At 44.6% G+C, this 27,789-nt stretch overlaps 3 protein-coding genes across 5 annotated transcripts in view; 2 read left to right on the top strand and 1 right to left on the bottom strand.

Moving 5' to 3' along the window:
• The window catches only part of LOC125739602 (NACHT, LRR and PYD domains-containing protein 12-like), a 926,911-nt gene that overhangs the window by 242,961 nt on the left and 656,161 nt on the right, over positions 1–27,789 (bottom strand). The window lies entirely within an intron of this gene.
• The window catches only part of LOC125739630 (tripartite motif-containing protein 16-like), a 38,042-nt gene that overhangs the window by 3,646 nt on the left and 6,607 nt on the right, over positions 1–27,789 (top strand). The window contains exons 4-6 of one of the 2 annotated variants that reach the window (XM_049009939.1): positions 55–214; positions 1,765–1,824; positions 3,235–3,413. In XM_049009939.1, the coding sequence (XP_048865896.1) occupies positions 55–214; positions 1,765–1,824; positions 3,235–3,413 (399 nt within the window). Of the gene's footprint in view, positions 1–54; positions 215–1,764; positions 1,825–3,234; positions 5,090–27,789 lie in introns of those variants that run through there. The other variant, XM_049009938.1, reaches the window with a different exon arrangement.
• Positions 6,657–18,139, top strand: LOC125739631 (tripartite motif-containing protein 16-like). 2 transcript variants are annotated; one of them, XM_049009941.1, is made up of 8 exons: positions 6,657–7,812; positions 8,045–8,744; positions 13,680–13,775; positions 14,366–14,599; positions 14,771–14,930; positions 15,292–15,351; positions 15,751–15,868; positions 16,115–18,139. In XM_049009941.1, the coding sequence occupies exons 2-8, from the start codon at positions 8,154–8,156 to the stop codon at positions 16,263–16,265; spliced, it is 1,410 nt and encodes a 469-aa protein (XP_048865898.1). In that variant the 5' UTR covers positions 6,657–7,812; positions 8,045–8,153; the 3' UTR covers positions 16,266–18,139. The 2 variants fall into 2 exon arrangements, with proteins under 2 accessions (XP_048865898.1, XP_048865897.1); XM_049009940.1 differs by having other exon boundaries at positions 15,751–18,139.

Here is a 27,789-nt window from a genome sequence, read left to right as displayed (position 1 = left end):
CTGCCATACACATTTGTATTGATGAAGCTGTTTAATCAGACTGTGTGTCTGTAGAAGTACCAAGGTCTTCCTGTCACTCCTGAGGCTGGATTTGGACCCAGAATCTCTGTCTATCCACGCTGCTCTTTTGAGAACATGAGGAAGGTGGTTTCTGAGCTGAAGGATCAACTGGAGAATGTTTGCAAAAAAAAAATGGCAGAGATTCATCATACAGGTTAATAAATCACCTCATTTTCCAGTCTGTTCATGTAAATATAGACCATGCAGAGAGAGTATGCAGTACAGTCAGCTGTCAGAGTCTGCGCCCATCTGACACTGCCCTTCATATCGCTTCCTTGTTTGGCCAGCAGGTGTCACTGGCCATCCCATCTTCTTGTTGCTTATCTGGTACCCTTGTATTATTCCCCTACTCCCCAGACTGCTGCATAGCTTGGTGGGTTCAGTATGTGGCTCAGAGGCTAGTAACCCCTTAGTCATGGGTTTCCAGCTTCATCTGCTTATTGTTATCTAGTGGCTTTCTGTTCCCCTGTATTCTTTTTTTTATCCATCTCCCTATGGGGCGCCGTTTGTAAAGATAGCAAACATTTTTGTACTTGCCACTTTTTCAACATTTAGTGCAATTTTCTGACATTTAGCTAGAAGTCAATGGTGTTGTGGATCATCAGGTTTTTTTGCTGTGTAAATTATGTTCAAAATTGTTCATCAAATGTAAATATAAATGGCTTGTCTATATATAAATATTAAATGTAAATGTTAAATATAAAACTTAAATATAAATATAAATGTTAAATATAAATGTTAAATATAAATGTTAAATGTAAATATAAATATAAATGTTAAATATAAAACTTAAATATAAATGTTAAATGTTAAATATAAATGTTAAATGTAAATATAAATATAAATGTTAAATATAAAACTTAAATATAAATCTAAATGTTAAATGTTAAATCTAAATGTTAAATGTTAAATATAAATGTTAAATGTAGACTCTAAATGTTGAGAACGTATGCAAATTAGCCACGCCCATTTGAGTAAAATGGGCGGTACCAACGAGAGCGCAGGTTAGGGCTGATGCGGGACAATATGGCGAATTCCGCTCACTTAGAGGCCATAGAATGTGCAGTTTTGGCAGGTGTTCGCACTGCGTTACCTGGTATTGCTACACGGCCGGGAGCAACATCATGTACACCTTCCACTGTGACATCGGGAAGCTATGAATGTATTTTGGGGCAGGAGGGGGATCGTGGTTATCGGTCACAGTCGGTCCTGAGAGATGGGTTGACGACAATAGGCAGGTCCAAGGGAGACGGGAATGGAGATTGGAACTGGTGAGGCTCAGGCAGATGGGAAGGAGGCAGGACATAGTGATGCTCAGCATGGCACATGGGCACCTCACACTGAGTGCAGGAGTAGGTGTAAGTTTAAGCTTGTTGGTATAGGTGCTGCCTCTGACAAGTTGGCAGGCTTGACCTCGCAGGATAACACAAGGTGTGACCAAGTGAGTTTCAGTTTTCAATAAGACTATATCTTTGTGAAAACCAGTGAGCTCTAAATTCTAAAGGCTGCAAAACCCAGATCACATGAATCATATTTCTTGTACATTCTATAAACCAAAAATCTGCATTATGTATAACTTATGATTTGCTATTTGTTAAAATGACTGTTTTGTCGGTCATAATGCTAATACACAGTGAGTGAAGTCCATCTCCCACAAGGAAATTCCTTTTACTCACATCCCTGTTTCTCTCTGTCTCCTTCTAGTTACCAAAGACACCGTCCTACCAGTATTAGTGCCCACGACCAGAGCAGAATTCTTACAATGTGAGTCTGGTCACACACTCGCTTCTCTCTCCCTGTATGAGGTGGAGTGTGTTTTATTGTGTTTCATTTTCTTCTGCTAGAGGAGCTTCTCTTTCTCTCTCCCGCTGCCTCCTGGTCTTTGACATTTACATGAGCCGTTTGCAAAGTATCTGCTAATGTTTAATAATACAACCCCAAATCAGAAAAAGTTGGGACAGGGTGGAAAATGTGCATAAAAAAATAAAGCAGTAATTCACAGACAACACTTAAAAGATGTTTAGGCATTGAAGAAATCAAGTGACTAAGTGTTGCAGGTGTTAGTTTGTCCCATTCTTCCTGCAAACAATGTTTTAGGTGCGCAACAGTCCGCAGCACAAGGCGTCCATTTCTTCCAAAAAAGATGTGAAAAACCGATTCGTCTGACCACAATACACGTTTCCACTGCACAATGGACCATCCCAGATGCTTTTGAGCCCAGAGAAGTCGACGGCGATTCTGGATGCTATTTATGTAGGGCTTCCTTTTGGCACAGTACAGTTTTAGCTGGCATTTCCTAATGTAGCTATGTACTGTAGTCCTTGAGAGTGACTTCCTGAAGTAGTCCTGAGCCCACGCAGTTATATCATTTATTGATGAATGACGGTTTTTAATGCAGTGCCGTCTGAGGGCTCGGAGATCACGGCCATTCAGTTTAGGCTTGCGCCCTTGGCCTTTGTGCACGGTGATTTCTCCAGATTCCCTGATTCTTTTCACTATGTTATGCACTGTAGAGGGAGGAATGCCCAAATCTCTTCCTATCTTTCTTTGAGAAATGTTTTTCTTCATCATTTCAAAGATTTTTGCCCGCACTTGATGGCAAACTGGTGATCCTCTGCCCATCTTTGCTCCTGAAGGAGTAGGCCTTTCCTCGATGCTGCTATTGTACCGAATCATGATTGCAATCACCTGTTAACATCACCAGTTTCAAATCACATCATTATTTAGTTATTATGCCTCATTACTGCCCCTGAATTGCCCCCGTCCCAACTTTTTTTGGAATGTGTTGCAAGCCTGAATGGCAAGAATGGATGTTTATTTACAAATCAAATGATGTTGACCAAAAAATACATGAATTATCTTGTGTTCATACTGTCTGCAATGAAATAAAAGTTAAGGGACATTTGTAAATTACTGCTTTATTTTTTTATTCAGATTTTCCACCCTGTCCCAACTTTTTCTGATTTGGGGTTGTACATGGGTTTTCAGTTATTATGAAAATTTATCTAAAATATATTGTCAAAAAAATGTTACAATGCTCTTACTTAATCTGAAAGACTTTATGTAAAATTTACTTCGTACAGCAATTGGCTATACATTTGAATTGCACTTTCCTGTTTAATGTACGGACTGAATGAGACAAAACCATCACCTTCCAACCTTCTCCTCCATCAGATTCCTGTCAGCTCACTCTGGACCCCAAAACAGCAAACAGACACCTCCACCTGTCTGAGGGGAACAGAGTGGTGACATGGAAGACAGAGACACAGTCATATCCTGGTCACCAGGAGAGGTTTGACTCACGCCTCTATGTGCTGTGTACAGAGGGTCTGACTGGGTGCTGCTACTGGGAGGTTGAGTGGAGTGGGACTGGGACTGGTATAGCCGTCACATATAAAGGGATCAGCCGGAAAGGAGAGGGTAATGACAGTTGGCTTGGATTCAATGACAAGTCCTGGTGTTTGTACTGCTATCCCTCCAGTTACTCGTTCCGGCACAATAGAGAGAAAACTGCAGTATCTGGCCGCCCCTCCTCCAGGATAGGAGTGTACCTGGATCATGGGGCAGGAACTCTGTCCTTCTATAGCGTCTCTGACACAGTGACCCTCCTGCACAGGGTCCAGACCACGTTCACTGAGCCCCTCTATCCTGGGTTTTATGTCAACAGTACAGTCAAACTGTGTCGATTAGGTTAACAGGCAATTACATTCATCCCAGCACAATTAACTAAATGACTACAATGAAACATGACTACTGGCGGTGACCTGTTTGCTGCCAGCTGTGTGAAATACAGAATTCATTTCATCCCAGTGAACCATAAAACTGCACTGTTGACAGATATCTTAGTGTGATATTAGACAAAAGTCTATTAGTTATCGATCAAATTTTATGATGCAGAAATATGGAGACTCAAGCAAAAAAAAAATATCTTAAAGTAGCTGAATTAAAAAAATAATACCAATTGCCCAATTTTTGCTCAGCTAGTTGTATCTCTTTTCTCCGCACTTCCACGTAACTTCCGAGTTAGAGGCGGTGCTTGTGGTCAACCACAGCAAGCTATCAATGTAAGCGCCTCCCCAGTAGTTCATTTTGGTAGAAAAAGTACCTAACCTGGAATAGGTCCTAAAAAAGAAAAGGGTTCCAGCACTACCTCCACAGAATTGCAGTCGGTTCCTGTAGTGTGAACAGAACAAAAGTTTCCTGTACTGGAAAAAGGTTCTGGTTCTGGAAAAATGTTCCTACGGTGTGAAAGTGCCAAAGGTGACCTTACTGGAGCCAAACCCCTCTCAGATCCAGGTCTCCTCCCGAGAAACCTTCACAGTCCCGGTTCTCAAACTCTGGGACCACAGCTGTGAGGACTGATCCAATGGGACAAACTCAGAACAGACACGACAAGGTGATTAACAGGGCTGGAGCACAAACTAACCACATGGATACAGAACCAGTGACTGAACCAGGGCTGCAAGAAACACTGGACTTAACTACAAAGAGGTGATTGTTCCATTGGTTGCAGGTGTGTTGCCAGAAACTCGTTAAAACAGTTGGAGGAGCATGGTGGAACCGCTCAATGGCGCCCTCAGCTGGCTGGTGGCGTAACGATCTTTTGTGGAAAATGAGGAAATAATAAACATGAAAGTAAATATACAAAAATAATACTGGTGCCTTATATTATCCATATCAGTTATTCGTAGGTGGAAATAAAATATTTTAGACAGCCAAATTTTATGTAAAATTTTAAGATTTGTTATATACGAGTTACGTTAAATAATAACGATGGGTTTATTCAGCAAATTGCTCAGAATAATTCCTTGTATCAAATGCAATTGTTCTGTGAAAGAATGTTTTTTTTACATGATGATTTACTTTTTTGGTGCGATTAAAACCAGTATAAATTTATTCATGCTTTTGCCATGTACGGTACCTATATGAACAACTAAATTATTATTTTTGTGGGGATAATTCTGAAGTCTTAAAGTCATTTATGTATTGTATTTGTAAAACCAACACATTAATAAAATGTATTGGTATAATAGTGTAAAGCGTATAGTTTTGGCCTACTACTACTTAAAGCGCTTTAGAGCAAATGCATTATATGTCTCGTGGCTTTTATTTTGAGACACTGGGGTAGTTCAATAGCAATCCTATTGTCTGATAACCGGAGAGGCAAATTAGGGGATCAGGGGCAGGTGGGTGGGGGGGGATTATTATGAATGCCTTTGTAAATCACAGTGTAGTTTCACAGTCCGAAATAGAATATTTTCTTGATAAAATACCTACATTACCTACTGTGTCAGATGAAGACAGGGAAAGCCTCAATGATCCCATCTCTTTAGGTGAGGTTTTAGCAGCCCTTCGGTCTATGCCCTCCAACAAGTCACCTGGGGCCTCATGTATAAACGGTGCGTACGCACAAAAATGTTGCGTATGTCCATTTCCACGCACACGTTGAGATGTATAAAAATTAAACTTACCGCTACGCACATTCTCACGGCAGCTCCACACATGGCGTACGCACATTTCTGCTCGGTTTTGTAAACGGACGGCACCCAGTGGTAAGTCATTGCTACTGTGGTTACCCTTTTTAAACTCACAATCATGACACTGACTTCATTCAATACAGCGACAATACAGTGACATTAATTCTATCTTGTTTACAAATGTACGGCACCTGATTTTGAACATGCATCTCATTAATGCAGGAATCGGCGACTCTGGGCCAGCAGGGGGCGTAGCAGGAACCGCTGACTCTGGGCCAGCAGGGGGCACCGCGTTGGCCTGAGCCTTGCGGAGTGGCGCAGCAGCCGCCAGGACAGGCAGATCAGGCACGGGCAGGACAGGCAGATCAGGCACGGGCAGGACAGGCAGATCAGGCACGGGCAGGACAGGCAGATCAATTATAGCCACCAGGGTTGGCGCCGTAAAAGCGGGCATTGTCCTTTTAAGATCCTTTAAGATAGCATCCCACATCACCCTGGCTCCTTGGTTAGCCAGGCGGGCTTCCCGGTAGTAGTAAGCCGCAAGTGGCGGCCGCTCAGTACCGGTGAAGCGGGTTTGGAGTACCTGCATGCGGGACATGGCGGCGGTGATGTCCTGGGTAAACCCCGCCGGGTTTCTGATTGAAAGAGGTACATCCCAATTTCCAGCGGGGAGAGAAACGGCGAGAAAGATGGACCGGAGGAAAATCGCCGGGTCTTCGTTCTGTTGTTGCTCACTCCGCCTCTTCTTTTTCCTCCGGCTTGTGACTGTCTGCAGAGGTAGGGTTATATCTTATCGCTGCTCTCCGCTGAGAGACAGCGGCAGGAGCCTTCTCTCCATCACCCTTTCCAACAGTTGCCTGAGGTTATGGAGTACCTTGCCTACGAGGTGCACGTTCCTGGACGGAGACATCCTCTGCAAAAGGGTTCCTCTCCGGCTGGCCAGATTCAGTGCCACGGACTCGTCCTGAAGCAGACCGAGGCGTTGCTCCTCGGTCTGGGGAAGTGCTTCTTCTTGTCGGTCATTCTGTTGTGACCGGTGGCAGGCACCTTTTTATTATATTATAATAATTATTACAATTATATACATAATTATGGTCGGGGGGTGGCTGTGAGCTCATTCACGTATATAAAATTTCATGCTCATTGGGATTTATAAAAGGAATGTGCTGACGCACAGTTTTTTGCATATGGATTTGTTCTTGCGTACGCACATTCCTAGTTTTATCTGTACGCCATGTTTTAGTGTGAATGCCCTTACAGGATACAGCTGCCACATGCTCTGAGGTTGCCTGATGGAGAGCTGTAGCTTGGTGGAATGCCTTTACGGGATACAGCTGCCACATGCCCTGAGGTTGCCTGATGGGGAGCTGTAGCTTGGTGGAATGCCTTTACGGGATACAGCTGCCACATGCTCTGAGGTTGCCTGAATTACCTACAGAGAAACTGAAACTTGCCTTTGGCACCTTGTAGACCAAAAGGCGCCTTATCAAAACTCAATGTTGGTATATGCAGGCTGTGAATTTTCTGGGAAGTTCCGCTTTGTCAATCAGGTAGTTGAAAAGCAGCGGTGCCCTTTAGGGAACTGTCAACAATTTTGCCCAAGCTCTTGACTTGTTTTTCTGTCACCACTGGAATCAGGGTCTATCCCAGGGTAAAGGGGAACCGATCGGCTATTCCTCCCTTTTTCAGGGCCGGGAACCAGGACTTAGCTGGTTTAAAACTAATCCTCACCCCTGAGATGAGTCACTCCAGCCCTTGAAGGAGCCATCTGCACCCAGGAACAGATGTACACATACATACATTCTCAGTATAACCGGTCTCTCCTCCCTGTCTGCCATTTACATAATCTCTATCTGCAACATGAAAATGTAGGATTTTAGCTTGTTTGGGGAAAAAAAACAATGTCGATAACAGCTATACTCATAAAAGCTGGGGGCAGACTTACCATAAGGGAAGAGTAGGCAGCCTTGAAAACTAGGACCCCATGAAGACTGAATTTCCAGATGTTACATTTAACAATATAACATGATCTGATTATGTAAATGACAGTAACATGCATGTTATTTACGTTTTTAGTGAGTTTTCAGGATAGACAAAGTTGCCCTTGTCCCAGTTGTAATGGATTGCTGTACTTTGCGCTACCCAGCTTTCTTTTACCACTGGAGTCCACTGATTGTTCACTGCCAAGGAAACTGGTATAAAGTAGCCTAACAAGAGGAAAATGGCACAAAGATACAAGACTAACATTAGACTAACAAGACTAACACTCTGACAGGTATGTTTTACCGCTGGCACCCCATCTTTTGATTGCAATATCATTGTTGTTCCATTGTGTCCAATGGCCCACTTAGGGGGTCCCCTATTCTTGTCAGCTTAGGGCCCCCAGATGAGTTAGTCCACTCTTGTAAACAAGCATTACATTTGTTACCTATATAATTTCCACGATGTTATATTTAATTCATAAACTCCAGCTCCACTGTTTGCCCTGTTTGTTCTGCTCTTCTCAGTCTGGCCTCAGGCCAAAACCACACCTACTGCAGCCTGAGAAGCAGGAAGTTCCTCCCACTGTCACACACAGACGAGTATGAGAGAAAACAACACTGTGTTCATCGTAAAATGGCACGAGCCAGCTCCGCACTGGATCCAAACCAGTTTGGCTGTGCAATCTGTCTGGATTTACTGAAAGATCCCGTGACTATTCCCTGTGGACACAATTACTGTATGTGCTGCATTAAGAGCTGCTGGAAACAGAAGAATCGTGCTGGAGTTTACAGCTGCCCCCAGTGCAGACATACCTTCACATACAGGCCTGTTCTGGGCAGAAACACCATACTGGCTGAAGTGGTGGAGAAACTGAAGAAGACTGGACTACAAGCAGCTACTCCTACTGACCAGTATGCTGGACCTGGAGATGTGGAGTGTGATTTCTGTACTGGGAGAAAACACAAAGCTGTCAAGTCCTGCCTGGTGTGTCTGGCCTCTTACTGTAAAACTCACCTCCAGCCTCACTATGAGTCTCCAGCTTTTAAGAAGCACAAGCTGACTGATGCCACTGGACATCTGCAGGACAAGGTCTGTTCCCACCATGACAGACCGCTGGAGATCTACTGCCGTACCGACCAGCAGTGTATCTGCCTGCTGTGTGTGATGTATGAACACAGAGGCCATGATACAGTCTCAGCTGCTGCAGGATGGGCGGAGATACAGGTATGGAGACTCCTTTGTATTAAATATGAGTTTTTTAGGTAACGTTGCAAATATTTTTTTTTCTGTCTTTATATTCGTGGGTATTTTTGGTTTGAGGACACAGAGATCAAGCCTGGACAGGTAAAGCAAAAGTGAAAGGAAAATGCATTAGTGAAAAAATTTTGTATTAGCACCTTCACTATTATCAGTAGCTGTTTTCACAATGGGGCAGAATTATGTCAAAGTGTAAAATATGTTTATGGAATCTCTGCTGAAAATTCTTTCAAACAGCGAGTCATGTGGCTGCAGCTGGACATATACTGTACAGCAAACAACAGGGTGAAGAGGTTCACTAACTGTTTGAAGGAGCATCTGATTGGCTAAGATATGTGAGCAAGAGGGTTTAAATATGGTCTGATTGTTGGTGCCAAACATGGTGGTTCCAGCATCCCAGAAACAATCACTGTCCTGGAATTTTCACACACTACAGTGTGTAGAGTTTACTGAGGATGGTGCAATAAACATAAACACCCAGACCGTGGCAGATCTCTGGGTGATAACATACAGTTCAGTGCAGAATGGCCAGACTTGTTAAAACTATCAGGAAGATCACAAGTACAAAAAGCGCAGCTCAGTATAACAGTGGTGAGCAAAAAGCGCAGCTCTGTATAACAGTGGTGTGCAGAACAGCTTCTCTGAACAATGCTTGGAGTGGTTCTGGAGGGAAAGTGGGTCCTATCAGGTATTACTAGGGTGTACCTAATAAAGTGGCAACTAAGCATATCTTTCACACAGGTATCCCCCGCTTTACAAACATAAAGCATTCCAAAGAAACCATTGTTAAGCCGAAATGGTGTAAAACAAAAAAGCAATTTCCATTAATGGTAACACATTATAATAATGTTCAGTTATACCACATATATAAATAAGCCTTTAGTGAAACATTAACTAGTCATTTACCTCAATAAGACATTTAGAAGCCTGTAGCTAATGATGAACAAGTCATCTACATATTTTAAATCACTTTGTAATAATTAAGAAATAATAATTTAGCCATCACTTTCTATCAATTATCAATGTTAAACCATAAACACATTCATAACACATTGCCATGTTTATTGTGCATTTTTAATGCTTTATAAAGGTCTCATCTATAATACACTATAGATACCTTCAAAATACAGTGCAAAGAATCCTTAATTCTTAGGAAGTATTATAATCAACACTGTAATGCCTTATGAATGTCAATAGAAGATGCTGTAATGTTTTATTCCTACACCATCTTTTATAATGCATCATGAATGTATCTATAATGCATTATAGATAACAACTGTTGCCAATCGGTCTGTTTCAGACTATGGAATCTGTACATACTGTATTGATTAATCATGAACAAATGATGAAGCTCCTAGCATAGAGGTGAACAGGGGGGCTAATAACTTCATGTGTGTCAGAGAAGACGGCAGCCTGCAGAGGCAGTTATCACTTAGAAGCACAGCAGTCATTTACAGTCTTTTTTGCATGCTCCTAATCTAAAATGTAAACAAATCATCACATAGAAATATTTTACACACCATTTGTTGATGTTCCTTAACTGATTTAAATGAGTACATGTATACAAGTCATTTACAGACCTTTTTGCAACCCTCTAATCTAAATGTAAACATTTCATATCCCATCCATTTTCCACCATTTATCCGGGGTCGGGTCGTGGGGGCAGCAGATTAAGCAGGGATACCCGGACCTCCCTCTCACCTGCCACCTCCTCCAGCTCCACCGGGGGAATACCAAGGCGTTCCCTGGCCAGCCAAGAGACATAATCTTTTCTGATTGTCCTGGGTCTGCCCTGGGGCCTCCCCCCAGTTGGACATGCCCGAAACACCTCCCCGAGAAGCCATCCAAGAGACATCCTAGATAAATGTCCAAAGCACCTCGACTGGCTGCTTTCGATGCAGTGAAGCAGTGGCTCTACTGTGAGCCCCTCCCTAATGTCTGACCTCCTAAGGCTGAGTGTCACGCCCTGCTCGTCCGCTCCTCGTGTGTGCCACGCCCCCCTAATTACCCACGTGTGATTACCTGATCGTGCCCAGTAGTGTCTTGTTTCCTGCTGCCTTGTTTCCTGAATTTAAGTTCCTGCTGTGTACTAATCCATTGTCTGTCATTGATGTTAGTAACATTGGTGAGGTTAGTCGGTGTTTCCTGTCTTCCGTGCCCTGTGTCTTCATTAAAAGCCCTAGTTTACCCGACTTCCGCTTGTCCGCCTGCTTCCTGCCCGTTCGCCGCTTGCTTGCGAACCCAAAGCGTGACACTGAGCCCAACCATCCTGCAGAGGAAACTCATTTTAGTTGTTTGTATCTGCAATCTCATTTGTTTGATCACTCATGACTATAGGTGAGGGTAGGAACGTAGACTGACCAGTAAATTGAGAGCTTTGCATTCTGGCTCAGCTCCCTGTTCACCAAAACACTGCACAGATCCATCTGTCGATCTTCCGCTCTCTTTTTCACTCACTTGAAAACAAGACCCCGGGACACTTGAACTCCTCTGCTTGAGGCAGTAACTCGTCTCCCACGAAGAGAGGGCAATCCACTCTCCTCCGGTCGAGAACCATAGCCTCAGATTTGGAGGTGCTGATCCTCATCTCGGCAGCCTCACATTCTGCTGCAAACTTACTCAATGCCTGCTGCAGGTCGTAGCCTGATGATGCCAATAGAACCAAAAAATCTGCAAAAAGCAAAGATGCAATCCTGAGGTCCCCCAATTGGACCCTCTCCACCCCTTGGCTATGCCTAAAAATTCTGTCCATAAAAGTTCTGAACAGAATCGATGACAAAGGGCAGACCAATGGACGGACCCTCTTCTCCAGTACCCCAGCATAGACCTTCCCAGATGGAACCACCACCCCAGTCTGACAGTCCAAAGGCACTGTCCCCAGCATCCATTCGATGTTTAAGAGGCATGCCAGTCAAGATAGCCCACAACATCAAGAGCTTTCAAGAACGCAGGACAAATCTCATCCACCACTGGGGCCCTACTACCAAGTAGTTCTTTGACTACTTCGATGACCTCAGCCCCATAGACAGGCAAATTATACCCTAAGTCTTCCAGCTCTACGTCCTCTGAGAAAGGCATATCAGTGGGATTTAGAAGAACCTTGAAATATTCCTTTCACTGCCCAACTATATCCCTAGTTGAGGTCAACAGCTCTCTAATCCTGCTACAAATAGCATTGCTGAAACCTTGCTTCCCCTCCTGAGTCACCTGATGGTTTCCCGGTAAAAAATCCTTCTCCATGGCCTTACCAAACTCAACTTACCAAGTTTTTGTCTTAGCAACACCCCAAGCTGCTTCCTGCTTGGCCTGCCAGTACCTGCCCACTACTTCTGGAGTCCCAGAAGCTAACCAAGCCCTGAAGGACTCCTCCTTCAGCCTGACAGCTCCCTTTACCACTGGTGTCCGCCACAGGGTTCAGGGGTTGCTGCCGCAAGTGGCAGCAACAACCTTACAGTCACAGCTCCCCACCACCACCTCAGCAATGGAGTCCCTGAACATAGTCCATTCAGGCTTCATGTCCCCTGACTCCCTCAGGAGAGACATTCTGCTGGAGGTGCAAGTTGAAGATAGGGGCCTCTGCCAGATGCTCCCAGCACACTCTTCACTATGTGTTTGGGTCTACTAGGTCTATCCTGCATCTTCCTCCGCCATCAGATCCAACTCACCACCAGGTGGTGATCAGTTAACAACTCAGCTCCGCTTTTCACCCGAGTGTCCAAAACACATGGATGCAGATCCGGCAATGCAATTAGAAAATCAGTCATCGAACCTCGGCCCTGGGTGCTCTGGTGGCAAGTGCACTTATGAACACCCTAAAGTTCAAACATGGTGCTTGTTATAGACAAAGTGTGTGATATAATTGAACATTATTATAAAGTGCTACCCAATTAATTTATATGGGAAACATTTTTGGGAATTCCCAGACCCAAAAAACAACATACCAAATAACACATTAAACCAAAAAAAAAAACAAGCATATGGTAAAAGCAGGAATGATATGATGCACAGCCTAAATAAAGTATAAATAATGTATCTGTGTAGTTTAACTTATCAGAATCAATACAGTCATTTGCCACTTAACAGCATGGATACATTTTGAGAAATCGATCATTAGGCGAATTCACCATTGATCATATAGTATACTAACAGACACCTAGATGATATAGCCTTCTACACACCTATACTATATGGTATAGCCTCAATAAGAATAAGAACTGCACTATATTAAATACATAAAGCAGTAACAAAGTACTTTCTTATCATTATTAAGTGATATGTACTGTACATAATTGTGTGCGCTATATTTTTATTAGAGTGGCAGTGCAGCATCCCCACAAACATGAGTAATGCATTGCACTATGACATTACGATGGCGATGAATGAATTTTTCAGTTTTGTTATAATCTCATGGAACCACTGTCACATAAGCGGTTCGTTGCTGACTAATGTCTTTATGCTGTGCATGACTATATCTATAATTGACTTGATAAAAAGCAACTGTTAAATGGTATTTTGTTTTTTGTCCCTCGGTCATAAAAGCAAAAATTGTCTTTGCTTTTCTTTTGTTAAGCCAAAGCAGGTGCTAATGTAGGTCTTTTGTAAAAGTGAAGTGATAAGAAAATTAATGTTCATAAAGTGGAGGATACTGTATACATTAAGTTATCTTCAGGCTGACAATGAGAACTCTCAGTGTATCCTACCTACAGTTAATAAATCAGTTAAGAATATCCATCCATCCAATCATTCATTAAGCCATCCGTCTCCTAACCCATTACTGGGTCAGGGTCATTAGGAACACCTGGATCCTTTCCCAGGCAGCATAGAGTACTAGGTTGGGGTCCATCCTGGACAGGATCTCAGCTAATGAAACAACTTGTTTTGTCTTTTTTTTGCTCTATACAGAAACAAACAGAGGAAACAGAGATATACTTTCAGCAGAGAATTCAGATGAGAGAGAAGGAGCTGCAGGAGCTGAGACAGGCTGTGGGCTCAATCACAGTGAGTATGAACCTGAAGATAAGATAACAGCTGGCTTGTGATCATATTGAATTAAGAGTTTTTCTTTCAGATTCAACCGATTACAGATTTACAGATTTGTGAGGATTAATCTTACTAAGGTCACTGTGGGTTACTCTGGGTCAGAGGTTTGATGGGACAAAGGAGTCAGATAACAGGGTTTAACTAACCTGGCCTTACAGCAGATATAGCTTATTTATTTAGAAAAATACCATGTACAGCCATTTGAGAAAACACAGTTTTCACAACCCAGTATAATGCAAATAAACAAGAATTAAGTCGCCTTTTAAACTAAGACCCAATGGTGACAACCAACCTGCCCCATACAGCCACCAATCCCTGCCAAATCCCTGCAGCTGACAGTGTATGAGCTTAATGAGTGATCATTTCCAATCAGTGCTGGCTGGGTTTTAGTACCTGAGGCATCCAGCATGGTGACGCTCCAAACCCCAGCCCTGTGCTGTTTTTATACCTCCTGTTAGCTCACATCTCTATTATACAATGAGGCTCTCTGGAGTCACAAAAGGGGCCAATTGTAATTTACTGTCCTCTGCTCCCTGTGTCACCAACAGAGATCAGCACAGTCAGCAGTACAGGACAGCGAGAGGATCTTCACTGAGATGATCCGCTCCATTGAGAGACGACGCTCTCAGGTGAAAAAGCTAATCAGAGATCAGGAGAAGGCTGTAGTGAGCCAGATTGAAAAAGACATGGAGAGACTGAAGCAGGATATTGATGAACTGAAGAGGAGACACTCTGAGCTGGAGCAGCTTTCACACACAGAGGATCACATCCATTTCCTCCAGGTAACAGAACAGCTACTTTGGCAATAAGAAAACCAGAGCATTCAAATGGATGCATGTTCTCATTTGTATTTCAGCTAGTCTGTCATTGGTCAGATGCTAATGGTCCTGTTAATTAGATTGACATACACATTTGTATTGATGAAGCTGTTTAATCAGACTGTGTGTCTGTAGAGGTACCAAGGTCTTCCTGTCACCCCTGAGGCTGGATTTGGACCCAGAATCTCCGTCAGTCCACGCTGCTCTTTTGAGAACATGAGGAAGGTGGTTTCTGAGCTGAAGGATCAACTAGAGAATGTTTGCAAAAAGAAAATGACAGAGATCCATCATACAGGTTGATAAATACAAACATTTTTCAGTCAGTTCTTGTTATTATACACCATGCAGAGAGTGTGCAGTACAGTCAGCCTCACATTGGGGTGACCAAGTCAGTTTCTGTTTCCAATAAGACTAAATCTTTATGAAACCCTGTGAGCTCTAAATTCTACAGGCTGTAAAACCCAGATCACATGATTCATGTTTCTTCTACATTACAGAATCCAAAAATCTGTATTTTGTGTAACTTACCGTGATTTGCAGTTTGTTAAAAATGCCTTATATTGTCCCTCATAATGATAATACACAGTGAGTGAAGTCCATCTCCCACAAGTAAATTCCTTTTACTCACATCCCTGTTTCTCTCTGTCTCCTTCTAGTTACCAAAGACACCGTCCTACCAGTATTAGTGCCCACGACCAGAGCAGAATTCTTACAATGTGAGTCTGTTCACACACACGCTTCTCTCTCCCTGTATGAGGTGGAGTGTGTTTTACTGTGTTTTATTGTGTTTTATTGTGTTTCGTTTCCTTCTGCTAGTGGAGCTTCTCTTTCTCTCTCCCGCTGCCTCCTGGTCTTTCACATTTACATGAGCTGTTTATGTCAGGAGCTTTTGAATCTGCTTGCAGTGTGACTGCTGATGTTTAATATTATTTTGCTTATCATGTTGTTCTCTGAGGCATCCATTTTGTGAATAGAACCTTGTGAACATGAAAGGATATTTTTCATTATATATACTTTTCAAAGTGTTAAAACCTGCCAAAAAACACACATATTGTTGTTCAATGTAAGGAGTGAATGAGACCAAACCATCACCTTCTGATCTTCTCCTCCATCAGATTCCTGTCAGCTCACTCTGGACCCCAACACAGCAAACAGAAACCTTCATCTGTCTGAGGGGAACAGATTGGTGACATGGAAGACAGAGATACAGTCATATCCTGATCACCAGGAGAGGTTTGACTCATGGTTCCAAGTCCTGTGCACAGAGGGTCTGACTGGGCGATGCTACTGGGAGGTTGAGTGGAGCGGGATCGTGGTCGGTATAGCCGTCACATATAAAGGGATCAGCAGGAAAGGAAGGGGTGACAACAGCATACTTGGTTATAATGACAAGTCCTGGCGTTTCTACTACAGATCTTCCAGTTACTATTTCATTCACAATAATGAGGAAACTGCAGTATCTGGTCCCCCCTCCTCCAGGATAGGAGTGTACCTGGATCATAGGGCTGGAACTCTGTCCTTCTACAGCATCTCTGACACAGTGACCCCCCTGCACAGGGTCCAGACCACGTTCACTGAGCCCCTCTATCCTGCGTTTGTGCTTTGGAGCAGTACAGCTAAACTGTGCTGACTATGTTAACAGGTTGTTAAAAGTGTCTCAAAAATACTAAATAATTAAAACTAGACAACATGGCAAAGTGGCAGTGAAATGTTTGCTGCCAGCTCTGTGAAATATAGAATGGATCTTCATTTTATCCCAGTGAACCATCAAACCACACCATTAGGGTGCAGTAGGGTGGAGGAAACCCCACACCGACATGGGCTGAACATTCAAACTCCACACATACACAGCCTGGGGTGGAAACTGTGGGGGGAAATCAGAGTTCCTGGAGGAATCCCCATACCGACATGGGGAGAATTTGCAAACTCTACACTCATGGAACCCTGGAAGAGACTTAAACCCAGGTCCCACAGGTGTGAGGTGACAGTGCTAACCACTGCTCCCCCCCCCCATTATTATCATTATTATTATTAATAATAATAGTAATAACAACAACAACAACAATAATAATAATAATAATAATAATAATATCATCATTATTATTATTCACTACATTCATTCATTCAATCACATATTAATAAGTTAAAAAGATTTTCACCATAACTGAGTGCTACAAATCAAATAAAGAGTAATGAAGTAATCAGATTCCAATCCAGTCCAGCTTTATTTGTAAAGCACTTTAAAGATCCTTAAGGACCAAAGTGCTGAAGGGAGGAATAAATAAAAGAGAATAGTTGCATAAGAAGTAAAAGAGATTAAAACATTCATACACTTAAAAATGCAAATGAAATAAATTAAATAAAAACCAAAACAAATCAATAAATGTGAGTAAAAGGCATCAATAAAATAAATAAAGAAAGAAAAGGCTAAGATTAAGATAAAATTTACTCACAAAGTGTCAAAGTCCAAGGAGGAGAGATGAGTTTTAAGAAGAGATTTAAATAAAAAAGATTCCAGGAAACAGAATTGCATACCTTTAAATCTGGTTGTATTTAGTCTGTCACATGTTGGACAAGGTTAGTGACTCCAAATACAGAAACAGACTGGAAGACCGGCAAATGAAGAGGTTAACTGGAACAAACAACAGGAGGCAACAGGGCAACCAGGCTTTGAAGAAACAAGATGGACAGACTGAGAGAAACCCCTCTTGGCTCTGGGACTTCTCCCAAGGAACCCTCACAGTTCTGGCACTCAAACCCAGACAGGGACCAACAGAAAAGACGAGGACTGACCCTGTAGGACAGACTCAGAACAAACACAACAAGGCAATTAACAAGGCTGGAGCACATAAGTGCAGACATGGGTAGAGGTTCAATGACTGAAACAGGGTTTCAAGAAACATTGGGCTTACAGTAATTAAACATAGGTGATTGGTCCATTGGCTATAGGTGCACTGCCACAAACTGGCTATACTGGTCTGAGGAGCATGGTGGAACTGCTCCATGGTACCCTCTGCTGGTCAGCCAACTGGTGGCATGACAATCAATTGTGGAAAACGGGGAAACAATGATACATAAAACATGAAAATAAATATAAAAATATATATAAATTATACTGATGTCATAATGCATATCAGTCATTCATTGATAGAAATATAATATTCAAGACAGTCAAGTCTTATGAAACATTTTAAGTATGTAGTAGGTAGGTAAGATTTCCTTTAAATAACAATGGGTTTATTCAGTAAATTGCGCACAATAATTCATTGAATGAAATGAAATGAATCAAAAGAAATTCTCTTGTCAAAGATTTTTTTACATGGTGATTAATTTTTTTGGAGAGATTAAAACCAGTACAAATTCCTTCGTGCTTTTGCCGTGTACAGTACCGAGATGAACAGCTAACGATGATTATTTTATTGGGATAAGTTTTTTAATCTTTTATGTGTTGTATCCAGTTTGAATTTGGAAAACCAGCAAATTAATAAATGTTTTAGCAGTTTACGAAGATCTTATCCTGACTATTATTCTCCATGTTGCCATTATATAAATGTACATAATCCAGTGCCCTGTGCTTCCTGGGATTGGCTCCCTGAACTGTGTGAAGGGCTGATCAAACATGGATGGAGGTTTATACTCAACACGTGTTCCGGTCACAGGCACAGCATCCAAACCCACTCAGCCACACACCATCCCCTTCAGCCGAACAGCTCCATCCTGCGCTTGGTAATACTGTAATTAATAAAAGGAGTCATGCTATAAATCTCACGATAATTCTGTCCAGCTTCCCAGGGTTACAAAGATACCTCTAGCTGCTGCAGTGAATGTCCTACTCTGCAGAGTCCTGAATCACTCTAAGCTAAGCAGGACGTTAGAGTTAGCGCGTCCCTGAATGCAGGCACATTGGGGCAACTCACTGGCATATGTACTGCAAATCTACCCAGTGAGTGGGTCCAATAACAGGAGAGGCAAATGGATCAGGGGCAGGTGGGGGAGCAAAGAGCCAAAAGGTGGGAGAACAGTTTGCAAAAATGCTCCGGTATAATCTCATACATAACCTAAGAAAAACAAAGTAAATGTCCTCCCCTGTCACAGAGTGAACAGCAGACAGGAAGGATGACCCGTTTCCTGATGTCCTCCAGCTTCAGCTCGTCATGTAGGCCAGCTGGATCCCACAGTCTGTTAGACGGGCTTGTTACCACAACCCAGATGGGCATCATCAGACTGGTGGAATCGGCACCAGCAAAGCCAGTAAATAATAAACAGCAGGATATACAGTAAAGAGATGCATGTTTTACCGGCAGACTCCCTGGCTTTCTACACTACATGACTTTAATTCACGTGATGCCAATTAATGGAGTGTCCATTAAAGAAAATCACCTATATGGAGAAAAACAACATTTTTCCTCTTTCAGCTTTTTCCTTTTTCTTTCAGCAAAACAGACTTTTAGAAAATCATGCAGCACAGCTCAGGGCTCCGTCCTCAGTACCCCCATATGCTTCAGATTTTAACCAAACTGGTTTCAATCATTTGTGTCACGTTTGTTTGCTTACAGTTTTTTGCAAATGCTTAAGCACAATTTTGAAAACGGACAGTTTTCCAAAACACTTCATATAATTAGCACAACACTGCACCCAAGTAGCACAACACCTCTGATCATTTGCCAAATGGAAGACTTTAGTCAAAACTATATGGTACAATTTCTTGCCCAATTTTCTTATCCTAACGTAAACACATCCACCATATGGTCTGATTCCGTTTGAATCAGTTAAACACTCCTCTGTTCAGCCTAAAACACTTTTAGCATTTACACAAAGTGTAAAAATATATTCACGGACACTAATTGTGCAGACCAATTGTGCAGACCAATGAAAATATTTATCTCTTTTCATGTATTCAAGTCAGTCAATACTGAACATTTCAACAAAACATTCATAAGAAAACATTTTCCAGTTATCGTACAGTATCACTGAACGTGCCATTGCACTGTAAGCTAACAGTGGGAACATAAATCCAGTTCAGAACTGAAAAAAGAGAAAACTAAACTACATCTCTCTGGATCTGGCCACAGGGCCTCGTTAACATCACAGGTTATGCTTTCATTTGCAAGGTAACGTGGGAAGAATCTTCTGGAGTGACGAATCCACCATTGTATTGAGGCTCCATCAACTTGGTCACAGGCTTCCTCCATAGCTTGGATGAAGGGCATCTGGACATGCAGCCGGAAATCATACACCTTCCACCGCCAAGCTGAGAAGAACTCCTCAAAGGTGTTTAGGAAGGGGGGGGGGTATGCTGGAAGGCAATGGACTGTAAATTGTGGTTGTTGATGAAACCAGTTTTTGACCTCAGTAGAACAATGAAAAGATCTGTTCCCTTTGGTTTGCAGCTGTAATAATATGTGTAATCTGCCCAAAACTGTAAGAATGAGGTGAGTGTTGTAAGGACCCAAGTTGGCATGACGGTGGAGGACCCCATTCTGTGAAACGACACCATAAAGGCTGATGTTACCCCCACGTTGCCCTGGTACACTGACAATAGCCCTGTGTCCAGTGATGTTTCTTCCCCTTCTTCTCACTGTCAGGTTAAATCCAGCCTCATCAATGTATATAAACTCATGCTGGACTTCCTCCACATACATTTGCAAAATTCTCTGAAATGCAGTAAAACATCACATTGTGTAGATCAATATACTGTAGATCTGCTATACAGTAAAAATACACGTGCAGTTACAGGTTATGTGTGCAGTGCACAATAGCAGAGTCAGTGAACAAAACGTACCTCCACATATTCACTTCGCAGGACTTTTACCATGTCTGAATTCTCAAATGACACTCTATACAGTTATTTCGTCAGAACTCGATGTTTATTTTTTAGAATACAGGCTACTGTTGACAGAGAGACTTCTTGGACATTATTGAACATTGTGCTATCACTGACAATATGGTTGATTGCATTATTGGCCAAAACAAGGCTTATGATCTCTCTCTCTTGCTCCTGTGTGAATATGGGGCCCTTCCCTCCTTGGTGTTCTTGACGTTCAATCCTATGTAAGCCAAACAAAATACAGTCATGGCCGAAATTATCGGCACCCCTGGAATTTTTCCAGAAAATACACCATTTCTCCTAGAAAATTGTTACAATTAAAAATGTTTTGCTATACAGATGTTTATTTCCTTTATGTACATTGGAACAACACAAAAACAGAGTAAAAAAAACCCAGATTTGACATCATTTCACACAAAACTCAAAAACTGGACTGGACAAATTTATTGGCACCCTCAACTTAACATTTGGTTGCACGTCCTTTGGAAAAAAATTAATGAAACCAATTGCTTCCTATACCCATGAAGATGCTTATTGCACCTCCCAACTGGACTTTACGACCACTCCTTTTTTGAAGGGGGCCTGCTCCCAGTAGCAATTCTGAGATCTCTCCATAAGTGTTCAGTCGGATTTAGATCCAGATTCATTGCAGACCACTTCAGAGCCTCCACCATGTCTGACTGTAAGTACCGTGTTCTTTTCTTCATAAGCCTCATTCCGTTTTCTGTAAACAGGAGAATGATGAGCTTTACCAAAAAGCTCTACCTTGATCTCATTTGTCCACCAGACGTTCTCCCAAAAGGACTTTGGCTTCCTCAAGTACATTTTGGCAAACTCCAGGCTGGCCTTTTTATGTTTCTGTGTCAGCACTGGGGTCCTCCTGGGTCTCCTGCCATAGCGTTTCATTTCGTTCAGATGTCGACAGACAGTTCGAGCTGACACTGCTGCACCTTGAGTCTGCAGAACAGCTTGAATTTGTTTAGAAGTTGATTGGGGCTGTTTATCCACCATTCTGACTATCCTTTGTTGTAGTCTTCTATCAATTTTTCTCTTCTGTCCACATGCAGGGAAATTAGCTACAGTGCCCTGTGTTGTGAACTTCTTGATCATGTTGTGCACGGTGGACAAAGGAACATGACGGTCTCTGGAGATGGACTTGTAGCCTTGAGATTGTTGATATTTTTTCACAATTTTTGTTCTCAAGTCCTCAGACAATTCTCTGCTCTTATTTCTGTTCTCCATGCTTAGTGTGGCACACAGACACACAACAGAAAGGTTGAATCAACTTTTCTCCATTTTAATTTTTACTTCCTCCATTTTACATTAGACAGATTTGGTTGTCTTCTTCATTGTGCACGTCCTACCGCTCCTCCAGGTCTTCCCTTTACCTCTTCCTCTACCTCGGCCTCTTCTTCCACCTTGTCCTCTCTGGATTCCTCCTCTCATCCACACTCTCCCTTTTCCTCTGACACCGTTTATTCTTGTTGATCACAGGCGACCTATTGCTATTTTATAGTGCTTGTAAACCTGATTGGTGTGTCTATAATTATGCTCCTGTGTGTGAACACCTGGTGGCTGTGTTTAACCAATTGTGTTCATTTGAAAGCTTTTGCTTTGAAATTGCAGGGAAGTGACATCATGATATATCTCTGTGTCAGATGTATACAAGTGTGCTTAGTGTTTTGCAAATCACTGTGTGTACTGTTTTGCAAAAAGTGTAAAGCTGACAGTGCACTTATAAATATGAGCTGGTGTTTTACTTCTTGAGTGTCAGGTTTAGCTAATTGTGGGAAAGTTTTAATTTTAGTGTGTAAGAAATCACAAAAAGATGTAAAACAATATGCAATGTTTGCAGTAGTCAGTACTCCAAAAAAAGTTACTGTTAAGGACGAAGTAAAAAATCCAAACGAGAGGCATATTACAGTTAAATGCTGTGCAACTACAAGCCAGAGTCAAGGAAGAATATTCATTCTGCCACATCATCAGACATCTCAGGACCGTTGCCATTGTGTTCTGCGATTTGTGTTTGTATTTCCCCAAGTCTGATGGCATTATTGCTGATGGCACAAGGGGGTGAAGGCAGCTCAGAGGGAGGTGGGGAGCAGCTTACCCACCACCACTGACATCTACACCCCCAGATGCAAGAGAAGGGCTGCATTATGAGGGACCCCACCCACCCAGGCACAAATTCTTTGTTCCTCCCCCCTCAGGCAGGAGGTTGAGGGTCATCAAGAGTAGAACCACCACACTGTATAACAACTTCTTTCCAGATGCTGTCAGACTGCTGAATTCTGCCCCCCCAGCCCCACACAGATTCCCCCTCCCCCATTCTCCACCACACAAAGGACTAATAAACTATAACCCCCCCACCACCAGCAGACCATACTGACATATAACATACAACATGAGCAATGTGTCATGCCCGGCTCGTCCGCTCCTCGTGTGTGCCACGCCCCCTAATTACCCACGTGTGATTTCCTGATCCTGCCCAGTCGTGTCTTGTTTCCTGCTGCCTTGTTCCGTGTATTTAAGTCCTGGTCTCCCCGGTTTGCTTTGTCTGTCATTAATGTCAGTTGATGTTAGTTGGCGTTCCATGTCTCCTGCTTCCCGTTCCCCGATTAAACCCCCGGTTTCCCGTATCCCGCTTGTCAGCTTGTTCCTTACCCGCACGATCGCCGCTCTGCTCGCGATCGTTGCCCGCGACCCGTGACAGAATGACAGACCCCAAAAAGAAGCGGAGAGGGAGGAGGAGAGTCCCGCAGGAGACGATCCGTCTCGGCGCCTGCTCGCTCTCCAGGCTTTGGCTCCCTACAGGGGACGAGAGGGAAGTACCCGCCCTACCTCCAGCCCGGAGGCTGACCACACGCGACCCCGATCCCGTGTGGAAGTACTGGTTCTCCAGTGAGGACGAGGACGAGGAGCCCTTCCTCTACCCTTACCCGGAGCCGGAGGCCTTTCTTCCGCCGTCCGTTTTTACGGACGTCGCGCCGCCTCCCGCCACCGCTAGGCGCCAGCGAGGGAGAAAGAAACCGGCGATCGCCGGTACAGAGGACCTCCCTCCGCTGCTCGCTGCAACGGCCGGACCCGAGGAGCTCCCTCCGCTCCTGCCGCCCGCGGACCCCGCTCCCGTGCAGCCGCCATTGCCGGCGGACCCCGCTCCCGTGCAGCCGCCATTGCCGGCGGACCCCGCTCCCGTGCAGCCGCCATTGCCGGCGGACCCCGCTCCCGTGCAGCCGCCATTGCCGGCGGACCCCGCTCCCGTGCAGCCGCCATTGCCGCCTTCGCCGCCGCCGCCGCCTGCGCAGCCGCCTTCGCTGCCTGCTGCAGCTCCCGGGCCGGCGCCCCCACTGCAGCAACCTGCAGCTCCCGGGCCGGCGCCCCCACTGCAGCCACCTGCAGCTCCCGGGCCGGCGCCCCCACTGCAGCCACCTCCTGTTCCTGACCGCGCTCCAGTTCCTGCAGAGGCGCCCCCTCTGCAGCCGCCTGCTGCAGCTCCCGGGCAGGCGCCCCCACTGCAGCCAGCTCCTGTTCCTGACCGCGTTCCAGTTCCTGACCGCGCTCCAGTTCCTGCAGAGGCATCCCCTCTGCAGCCGCCTGCTGCAGCTCCCGGGCAGGCGCCCCCACTGCAGCCACCTGCTGCAGCTCCCGGGCAGGCGCCCCCACTGCAGCCAGCTCCTGTTCCTGACCGCGCTCCTGTTCCTGTCCAGGCGCCCCCACTGCAGCCACCTGCAGCTCCCGGGCCGGCGCCCCCACTGCAGCCACCTGCAGCTCCCGGGCCGGCGCCCCCACTGCAGCCACCTGCAGCTCCCGGGCCGGCGCCCCCACTGCAGCCACCTGCAGCTCCCGGGCCGGCGCCCCCACTGCAGCAACCTGCAGCTCCCGGGCAGGCGCCCCCACTGCAGCCACCTGCAGCTCCTGACCGCACTCCTGTCCCTTCTCCCCCGGTGACAGTTTCTCCCTTGCCCCGGCGAACTCGACCCCGACCTGGGGTCATGTCTGTGTCCCGTAAAGGGAGGGGACACAGACGCAGGGCTGGGGTCCCGCCCGCCCTGCCCCCTGGCTCGCCCTGCCTCGCCTGCGCTGGGGCTCGGTTGGCGCCTGCGGGTCCTGGCCCTCCGGGTCGGCTGTCGCCTGCGGGTCCCTCTCCGGTGCCTCGTCGCCCTGCCTCGCTCCCCTCTCCGGGTCCTGGTCGGTCGCCTGGGGGTTCCCCGACGGCGGCTCCTCGGTCGCCTGCGGGGCCCCTACCTCCGGCCCTCCCCCGGACATCGCCGCCTGCTGCGGCTCCCCCCTCCTCCGTGCCTTCGCCCTGGCCCCTTCCAGCTCCCTCGTCCCCTTCCCTGGTGCTCCCTCCTGCTCCCTCCCTGGCCCCTCCGCGGGTCCCTCGCCCGTTCTCCTCTGCCCCTTCTCGGTCCCCTCCGGCTCCGGCCTCCCGGCCGCCTGCGGCCCCTCCGGCTGCCGCCCGTCGCCCGCTGGGGCTCCCACGGGCTCCCCTTTGTTCCCCCGCCTTCTCTCCCTTCTCTCCTGCCCTGGTCCCTCCTTTGTTTGCTCCTCCTCCTGTCTGTCCTCCTTTCTCCGTTCCTCGTCCCTTTGTTCCTCCCGTCTCTGTTCCTTGTGCCCCGGTGTACCCGCCTTGCACTCCTGGCCCCTTTGTTCCGCCCGTTCCTTCTGTGTCTCCCTTCCTGGTTTGCCTGTCCGCTTTCCCGACCCTCTGTCAGGTTTTGTCCTTCGTCTTGTCCCTCGCTGTGTTTTGTGCTTCGGTCCTGTTCCCTGTCCAGCGTTAATTCTGTTCTTGTTTTCCAGGTCCTGTCCTGCCTCGTCCCGTCCGTCGCCCCCTTCCTTGGCGCGCCCGGTGTAGCGCGCCTTTGGGGGGGGGGGTTCTGTCATGCCCGGCTCGTCCGCTCCTCGTGTGTGCCACGCCCCCTAATTACCCACGTGTGATTTCCTGATCCTGCCCAGTCGTGTCTTGTTTCCTGCTGCCTTGTTCCGTGTATTTAAGTCCTGGTCTCCCCGGTTTGCTTTGTCTGTCATTAATGTCAGTTGATGTTAGTTGGCGTTCCATGTCTCCTGCTTCCCGTTCCCCGATTAAACCCCCGGTTTCCCGTATCCCGCTTGTCAGCTTGTTCCTTACCCGCACGATCGCCGCTCTGCTCGCGATCGTTGCCCGCGACCCGTGACACAATGCACTCATATGTGCAATTTTCCTCTTAACATAGTACTTAAATTATCACCACCAACCGTAGTGATATTTAACATGTGCAATAAGCCTATATGTGCTATAAGCCTATATGTGCTATAAGCCTATATGTGCAATAAGCCTGTATGTGCAATAAGCCTGTATGTGCAATAAGCCTGTATGTGCAATAAGCCTATATGTGCAATGCACATTATAATACGGTAACTAAGTTATTACTGTTATATAGTAAATTACTGGGATCTGTTTTATGTTGCATCCATTCTATGTCTGCATCTATATATTGGACACGGTACATATTGCTAATTTATATTCCATACTTTATATTCCAATACCTTTATATTTCATTTTTATCTTTATACTGTAAGTGTGCGTGACTAGCTCTGTGTCTTATCCGTGACTTGAGTACTTACTTTCGCTCCACGGCATGTGCGAACATGTGTGGAATGACAATAAAGTTTCCTGATCTTGAACTTATTGCCAATACCATGTTGATGATTTACTGCTTCTTGCTCCTGATCTTGCAAACACGCAGCAACCAAACGAGAAGCAAACAAAGCTAATACAATCAAACCACACTGCTGCCCATTATCAAAAAAGAACAATACAAAAAAGTGAAAAATAAAAAAACTATTCACAAGGGCCCATGATAAAAATTTTAAAAACATGTATCCCAGAATCTAGTCAATAGTCCACAGTTCTTTTTGTTGCCGCTGTTCTCTGATCTGAAAAAGTAACAAAGAATTAAATACCCAGACCTTCTGCTAGTTATACCAACAAACACACAAAGCAAAACAAACATTCCTTGAAAACACTTAGCTGCAATATCACCTTGCAATTAAACAATGTCCAGTGCCTCTACATATCGTTCTCCATCAATCCTGAACACTCCATCTGTTCCCACTGTATTTCCCACCTTCCATACCCCATATCTGACACAGCCACCACCACCTCTGTCCACCAGAAGCACTTCCAGAGCAGAACAGCCAGGCACCAACTGCTGGGCACCTTTTCAGTGTTTTATCTTGGCTGAAGCTGCCCCTTTTCTTCCGACTTAGATTTGATATTTTACCTTTCTGGTGGCAAATTAATAATCACTGTGAACCTAACTCTCCTTCCTAAGACAGATGCACTCCCAGTACGGAAACAGGAACAAAATGAAGAAATCCGACATTTATGTGCCAGATCTTTCATTATCCTGTGGATTATGTTGAACAATGTAAAAATCAAATCTGAATGCTTGTTCCATTAAACCTGACACAGTTTATGTATGATTGCACATACCTGCGTGTTACAACTGATTCCATCTAATAGCTTTAAATCCCATCAGAATTTTGCTGTTATTCCACTTTATATGCGGAGAAAAGCAGTTAAAGAAGACAGGAAGGTATATGGAGACTGATTCCAAAGTGAGGGTGTTTACACGTCACCTGCCTCCGCTACTGTGGAATGAGCGAAAGAGCCCAAAAAGATGGAGACACATACATAACGTAATAGAGGCAAATAAATGCAATTTTACCCTCAACTACTACATTCATTTAGTAAACTCGACCATATGAAACACACATTGATAACATACCTGCACAGACTACAAAAGAATCATATACAGATGCTGTAAGTTACCTGGGCTTCTCAAAGGCTCCTGTTAAACACAATACGTCCTCATTACAACCTCATTTCAGACTCCTTACCGATAGATAAATACTGGATTACAATGAAACAAAATTGAATTTAATAATACCTAACTACTGAATTTGTAATAAAATATTAGACTACAAGAACCCAGAAATAGCCAGTTCGCACAAACAAAATTGTAATCATTACATATTACAAACTCGACTGAAATTCCCAACTGTATTGATCTTAGACATTGAACTATTGCAATAATAATAATGACTTATTTAGCACAGATGTGATGGTGGCCCTGAAGAACATGGGGATGACTGCCTGTCTCAGGGAAATGTTAAAGATGTCTGTGGAAACATCTGCCAGCCAATTTTGCCCTTTTACTGAGCATGCGGATAGGTATGCTGTCTGGTCCCGCTATTTTTCGTGAGTTTACTCTCAGCAGAGATTTTCTCACGCCCACTGTGGAACAACACAATGCCTGTTCAGAAGGAGGGATGGTCTTCCTCA

Source organism: Brienomyrus brachyistius, chromosome 4, assembly GCF_023856365.1.
Source record: "Brienomyrus brachyistius isolate T26 chromosome 4, BBRACH_0.4, whole genome shotgun sequence".
Classification (NCBI taxonomy): Eukaryota; Metazoa; Chordata; class Actinopteri; order Osteoglossiformes; family Mormyridae; genus Brienomyrus; species Brienomyrus brachyistius.
This window is presented reverse-complemented; position numbering and strand designations above follow the sequence as displayed.